Source organism: Chanos chanos, chromosome 6, assembly GCF_902362185.1.
Source record: "Chanos chanos chromosome 6, fChaCha1.1, whole genome shotgun sequence".
Taxonomy (NCBI): Eukaryota; Metazoa; Chordata; class Actinopteri; order Gonorynchiformes; family Chanidae; genus Chanos; species Chanos chanos.
Window position 1 is genome coordinate 46,667,058 of NC_044500.1, and position 7,500 is coordinate 46,674,557.

General features: G+C 45.7%; 2 protein-coding genes across 2 annotated transcripts in view; one reads left to right on the top strand and one right to left on the bottom strand.

Annotated features, from left to right (window-relative positions):
• The window catches only part of ruvbl1 (RuvB-like AAA ATPase 1), an 8,977-nt gene extending 8,782 nt beyond the window's left edge, over positions 1 to 195 (bottom strand). The window contains exon 1 of the mRNA XM_030776599.1: positions 1 to 195. This exon is cut by the window's left edge and continues 29 nt beyond it. Within this exon, the coding sequence (XP_030632459.1) occupies positions 1 to 112 (112 nt within the window). The 5' untranslated portion in view covers positions 113 to 195.
• A 700-nt stretch (positions 196 to 895) lies between these two features.
• eefsec (eukaryotic elongation factor, selenocysteine-tRNA-specific) overlaps positions 896 to 7,500 on the top strand; it is an 8,257-nt gene continuing 1,652 nt past the window's right edge. Inside the window, exons 1-6 of the mRNA XM_030776597.1 lie at positions 896 to 1,434; positions 3,630 to 3,837; positions 4,358 to 4,454; positions 5,025 to 5,189; positions 5,361 to 6,038; positions 7,459 to 7,500. The exon at positions 7,459 to 7,500 is cut by the window's right edge and continues 115 nt beyond it. Of these exons, the coding sequence (XP_030632457.1) occupies positions 1,125 to 1,434; positions 3,630 to 3,837; positions 4,358 to 4,454; positions 5,025 to 5,189; positions 5,361 to 6,038; positions 7,459 to 7,500 (1,500 nt within the window). The 5' untranslated portion in view covers positions 896 to 1,124. The remainder of the gene's footprint in view (positions 1,435 to 3,629; positions 3,838 to 4,357; positions 4,455 to 5,024; positions 5,190 to 5,360; positions 6,039 to 7,458) is intronic.

Sequence of the window (7,500 nt, forward strand, 5' to 3'; positions counted from 1 at the left end):
CGGAGCCAGACTGTTTGGCATTGCCCGCCTCGTCCAGACCAAGTCCCTTTACGTGGCTGTGAGAAGCGATTCTCTGCGTTTTGGTCGTGCTCTTAACCTCCTCGATCTTCATTGCTGTCTTTTGTTTGGGGAAATATTAAAAGAAACGGACAAGTCTGCTAACGGAGGCTAATAATTTTAATCCACTGTTTGAATCGGCGCAACTTCACCATCAAACACACAAAACCGCGTTTCCATGTGGGTTACCAAGGAAATTTGAGGAAGTACCTCCTTGTTTAACGTTTCTTTGGTGCAATTCTTTTGACCATTGGGCATAGTCAGAGTAAACGATAGATCTATTGGATGATTGAACTGTCTGTCATACCGGAACCTATTGGCACGCCTCTTTTTGAAACCCCTCTTCCGCTTGTGTATCTTTTAAACAAATTCGGGTCCACATCGGGCTGTTGCATTGTGTTCCACACTTATAGAGTTTTCTGTTCAAGAGCCATCTGTCTCCAGTTTCACAGTATGATATTGCATATCAGATGTATCGATGCTAATCACATTTTCTCATTCATGATCACGGCCATCAAATCCTGTCTGCTCATACATTCCGTTTATTATTTGTAAATTGTTCAAATATAAATTTCTTTCTCCACTTAACAGGAAACACTGATGATAATGAGAGAAATTAATTATACCACACTTCAAGGACTCGTTTGACGCTTTGAACACAAATCTAAACCCTAAAATTTTTATATTTTCTAATCATTTCCTACTGACATTTAACCCCTATGATTTGAGTGTGACAGAGTAAGTGGAACCTGAGGGTACGACTTCTTTTTATAGCAGGGAATATTTTACAGTAACGCAGGAAGCACATTTGACAGTGGTTTAACACTACAAAGTTCACTGCAGTAACAAAAAGTAAACTGCATTTAATAAAAGAAGTTGAAACGTTAACGTAGCGAACTAAGATATATGATACCTAAAGTGGACGCTAACTATATTTGCACTACCCGCTCAGTCTCACAGCACATTTAAAATCGTAGAGGACCACTGAAAACAAGTCCAAAGTCCGTGGATTTGGAGGTGCTTTGAGAGAGACTCGTTTGACGGCAGCTCGGTCGGTAGTGCGTGCTATGGCAGAGCCTGGTACCGGGGACGGCCTCCCCAGAACTCTCAATTTTAACATTGGTGTCCTGGGACATGTGGACAGCGGTAAGACGTCTCTGGCCCGGGCGCTCAGCAGCACCGCATCAACTGCCGCTTTCGATAAGAACCCTCAGTCCCGGGAACGGGGTATCACCCTGGACCTGGGATTCAGTGCCTTTACGGTCCCTTTACCAGAGCACCTGCGGGAGGCCTGCGGGGACCGGGGCTACGACAGCTTGCAGTTTACCTTGGTCGACTGTCCCGGACACGCCTCCCTTATTCGCACCATCATCGGGGGTATGCCTGTTCTCTCTCTCTATCTCTCTATCTCTCTCTCTCTTTCTCTGTCTCTCTCTCTCTCTCCCCGCCGCAGTAATGGAGAGAGAAAGAAACTCTTCTTTTTAAATTCAGAAGTGCCAAAGTTCGTCAAAATACAGTTAAGCTTCAACATGATCCTAGCTAAATTTTCCAAAAGAATGACCTATACACACAGTGTGTGGCCACTTGTAAAGTGAAGAATTATTGACGCTGTAATAGACGCCATGCACGTCAGGTGTCAGAGTGGGGTGATGGAATTACTCAACCCAGCAAAAAAGCAAAAAAACAAAAACATGCCTAATTCTCTGTGGACACCCTTCCTCACTCACTAAATGAATTTAAATTTCACAATGTCCCTGCATCTATGATTGTAGTAAAGTTTGCGGCGATCTGGCTTGTTTTAGTATACTGAACATTTCTAAGCCCTTTAGATCCACAGTGATTTAATCTATTATAAAACTATTGTTGAAATTTAGGTACCAGATATGAATCCATCAAGCCCTCATCATCTGTATAATTTTTCAACCGTTAGCACGCAGTGGTCAACAAACGCAAACTTGGTGAATTTGTTCCTTAAGACTGGATGTGCAGGACCATGCAATTCCACCTTTAACCAGCAGGTGGCAATTGTGTTCTAAAAACCCTCACTGGACATAGAAACAAACGTTCTCTTTGGAAAGTTCTAAACACAGCCATCACATCTGCTGCATACACACATACACACAGAGGGATGCCCGAAGTCTGCATCAGTCCTTTGTATTTTACACAGTACCATGCACAGAAAACTTTTCTATGCTTTAAAGACCCCTATCACAGAAGAGGCATGCGGTGTGACAGAGAGAGAGAGAAAGAAGAATAGACAGAAGGATCCCTTATTCATCCTCTTGGAGAAATTCAGGTGTCCAGTAGCTCATAAAATGTAGATTAGAGACAATACTCAACAAAATAGGTAGTGCGTTACGCACAGGGTTAAAAACACAATTGCTTAATGGCAAAGTAGTCCCTGAAGCATTATTGCACATCCAGTGTGTGTGTGTGTGTGTTGTGTGTGAGTGTGCGTGTCTGTGTGTGTGTTTGTGTGTGTGTGTGAGAGAGAGAGAGAGAGTGTGCCATCTGTATGAAATGGAGGGAGGGAAGGATGGAGAGGCGGAGAGGAGAGGAGAGAAGAGGAGAGGAGAGGAGAGGCGGAGAGGAGAGGAGAGGAGAGGGCCAGGACTGGGACTGGAGTTTAGTCTTAGCCAGTGAGACTAAATAAACTCACAGAGGGAGAAAAAAAGAGAGAGAAAGAGGTCGTACCTTAGGGAATATGGTCAGAATATTACTATGGATAGTGTGTGTGTGTGTGTGTGTGTGCGCGTGTGTGTGGGCACGTGCGCGTGTGCTTGTGCATGCGTGCGTTTGTGTGTGTGTGTGTGTGAGAGAGAGAGAGAGAGAGACAGACAGAGAGAAAGGTAATAAGGTAGCGTGTGTGTGTGTGTGTGCACGCGTGTGAGTGAATGTGTGTGTGTGTGCGCGTGTGAGTGTGTGTTAGTGTGTGTGTGTGAGTGTACATGTGCGTGTATGTGTGTGTGTGAGAGAGTGTGTGTGTGTGTGTGTGTGCGTACGTGTGTGTGTGCGTGCGTGCGTGCGTGCGTGTCCGTGCGTGTGTGTGCGTGCGTGTGAGTGAGTGAGTGAGTGTGTGTGTGTGTGTGTGTACATGTGCGTGCATGTGTGTGTGTGTGCGTACGTGTGTGCGTGTGTGTGTGTGCGTGCGTGCGAGTGAGTGAGTGTGTGTGTGTGTGTGTGTGTGTGTGTGTGTGGCAGATGTGGTTGATATGGGTGGAAGCTGAATGTTCGTGCTCTGGTTAAACTTCCTCTCTCTCCCTGAGGGGTGTGTTTAGGAAAGAAATCAAGCCAGAGAGAAGGAAAGAAAAAGAGAGGAAAGAAAAAAGACATAATCAAAGCCCTGTTTTCTCCTGCATTCCCATTTTTGTCTGATTGTCTCTCTGTTTGTCAAAGGCTGAAGTTTATCAGGGCACTGAATCAGTCAGCATGGCTGGCCTGGCCTGTCTGGTTTTACAACAGGCCTCAGATCAGTTCAGGATTTCAGTTATGCCCATTCTCTCTCACTCTCTCTCTCTGCATCTCCCTTTTCCCCTCTCTCTTTCTGTCTGTGTGTGCGTGCGTGTGTGTAGGAGCTCAAATCATAGATCTGATGCTGCTGGTGGTTGATGTGGTAAAGGGAATGCAGACACAGACGGCAGAATGCCTCCTGATTGGTCAGCTCACTTGCTCTCGCATGCTCGTCATCCTCAATAAGACAGACTTACTGCCAAGAGAGAAGAGACAGAGCGCCATCGAAAAGATCACCAAGAAAATGCACAAAACACTAGAGAACACCAGGTACACACAACACACTCACACACTCACATACACACACACATACACACACACACATACACACACACACACATACACACACCATATACACACACGTCACACACACACACGCACGCACACCACATACACACACACACACACACACACATACACACCACACACACATACGCACCACACACATACACACACACACACACACACACACACATACACACACCACATACACACACCACATACACACACGTCACACACACACACACATACACACACATCACACACACACACACACATACGCACACACACACACACACACACACATACACACACACACACGCACACCACATACACACACACACACACACATACACACCACACTCATACACACACACACACACATACAACACGCCACACACACACACGTATACACACATATATATGCGGACACAGCCACACTCATATACACACATGCAGATACATGCTGTACCTGTGGTTATCGTCACTGTTATAATTTTTTGTCGGGCAGATTTAAAGGCTGCCCCGTGATTGCTGTGGCAGCCAAGCCTGGGGGTCCTGATGCGCCCGATACAGAGGAACCACAGGGAATTCCTGAACTTATAGAGGTGAGAGTGAATGTGTGTGTGTGTGTGTGTCTGTGTGTGTGTGTCTGTGTGTGTGTGTGTGGTGTGTGTGTGTGTGTCTCTGTGTTTGTGTATCTGTGTATGTGCGCGCGCGCGCGTGTGTGTATGTGTGTGTGTGTGTGTGTGTCTGGGTGTCTGTGTGTCTGTGTGTGTGTCTGTGTGTGTGTGTGTGTGTGTGTGTGTGTCTGGGTGAGAGGGAGAAATAGAGAGCTGTGGAGGATTGCATATTTAGTGTAAACAAGTGCATCTGTCTGCATTGTTTATGTTTATTGTTTATTGTTTATAGGATCCCCATTAGCCAAGCTGCACAGCTCCTCTATTCTTCCTGGGGTCTGAAAAGTAAAAAAAAACAAAATAATCAAGTTGAAAATACATTTTATTGCAAGAAGCATCAGTGTGAACAACATACAGTAGAGAGTGGTGTGTGTGTTTTTATGGTACGTGTTAGTGTATAGTGTGAATACCATTGACATGTATGTGTACTATGTGTCTCTAAGTGTGAGTACGTTGTATTAATATGTATTGTGTGTGTGTGTGTGTGTGTGTGTGTAGCTGCTGAAAGCTCAGGCGTTCCTGCCCCGCAGGGATCCGTCCGGTTCTCTGCTGATGGCTGTGGATCACTGTTTCTCCATCCGTGGACAGGGAACTGTCATTACAGGAACCATCCTACAGGGGGCAGTCTCAGTCAATGACACACTAGAGATACCAGCACTAAAGGTACACATAAAAACACACACACATAGAAGTGTACACACAGACACACGCATGTACACACACACACGTGCGAAGAAAGCATGCACACACACACACACACACACACACACACACTCTCATACATATTTCAGGCACTGTCTTACACATCACAATCTCTCTTTTTTTTCCCGTCAGGTGACCCGAAAGGTCAAGTCCATCCAAATGTTCAGGAAGCCCGTTTCCAGGGCAGTGCAGGGCGATCGTGTGGGAGTATGTGTGACACAGTTCGACCCCAAACTGTTGGAGAGGGGCGTGGTGTGCACCCCTGGGTCTCTGCGAACGATCCACGCTGCCGTAATTTCTGTCCGAAAAATCGACTACTACCGAGGCCCTCTCAGCAGCCGTGCGAAATTCCACGTCACCATGGGCCACGAAACGGTCATGGCACGCATCTCGTTCTTTTGCTTGGCCACGCCTCCCAATAGCACTAATCCGCCTGACAACAAGTCCAGCCAATCAGAAACGCCACTGAACGGTAGCCCGGCCTTTGCGGACCTGAGTCTGGATTCTGTTCCGCCATTCTCGTTTGATTGGGAATTCCGCCACCAGGAGGAGTACCTGATTGGTCAAGGTGAGGGCGAGGGGCGGGACCCAGAGCAGTGGGCGTTGCTGGAGTTTGAGAGGCCTGTCACATGTCCTCCCCTCTGCCTGGTGATTGGCTCTCGGCTGGACTCAGATATACACAGCAATGCGTGTAGACTGGCCTTTCACGGGAGACTGTTGGAAGGGTTTGAGGAGAAAAACTATACAGAGATCTGTCTGCCACGACTTAAAATCAGCAAGGACAAACACAGGGAAGGAACAGTGGAGAGGGTAATAGACACACACACAACACACACATACACCACACACACACACTCCACACACAACACACACACACACCACACACCACACACACACCACACACATACACCATACACACCACACACACACACACACACACCACACACACACACACACACACCACACACCACACACACACACCACACACACACCAGACGCACACACACACACCACACACATACACCACACACACACACTCCACACACAGCACACACACACACCACACACCACACACACACACCACACACACACCACACGCACACACACACACCACACACACACACACACACACACACAACACACACACACACACACACACACACTCACACAAAGATACACACACCGGGATTGCTACAAGATAAGTTTAGTTTCAAAGTTTATTTTTCTCGTGTCAGAAATCTAACATCTCCACGGCAACAGCTTTGACAGGGGAGTGATGGAAAAACATTGGTTCTGAAGGTTGTTGCTACGGTAACTAGAGGGAAAGGATTGGTCCAGGAGTAAACGCGTGGACATGCCTCAGAGAGGCGGCATCGGACGTCCTATCAGATGCCGCATGACTGAGCAAGATTACCGGATTACGCCACCTGACAGATTGACTCAGAATAACTCCTCTTCCTAGATACAAGTCCCTACCCTGAACACATGTCCCATTAGTTTTATTTCATTTATTTTCATCATTAAATACATATAACTGCCCACATGACGAAGGAAGCAGTCACTATACATTGATTTTAATTTTATTGTATGTGTATTCAACGTTAATATCATAGTAATGAAGTAATAATCTCTCACTAGTGCTTATTAACCTTGTAATAACTATGTTACAACGCAGAGAGAGAGAAGGAGTGAAAGTGAAAGAGAGGGTAAGAGACAGAGCGACAGAGATTGAATTATCCAGTTGTAGCTAGAGCATTCAAATCTCCTGTTTCCAATTCCGTGTTATTTTCAAAGCATACTTTTACAAAACATGAATTTACAAAAACATACTTTTACAAAACATACATCAATAAAACATGCATTTATAAAACATACATTTACAAAGTATACTTTTACAGTGCATACATTTATAAAACATGCATTCATTGTAGGATGCTGAGACCATCAGCATCCTACGATGCTATCAAAACAAAGCCATGGGGCTCTTCCATTACGAGGTTTACAACTTACTCTGAGTTAACAAACTCAGGGGCGATTCAGTGACACAAGTGCCCAGAGCCGTTATACAGATAGAGATCGATCTGAAAAATCATCAAATCAAATCAAATCTCTCTCGCTGATGGTCAGGTCACTGAAAAAAAGAAACATTTGCCTTGAGTCTGCTCTCTTCTATCGTGGGTTTTCATCCAGTTGTTTTGACTGAACATTTCCTCTCACGCTTCTCGGTCAGGTGACAGATGACTACACTGTGATTGGACGAAACCTCTTTAAG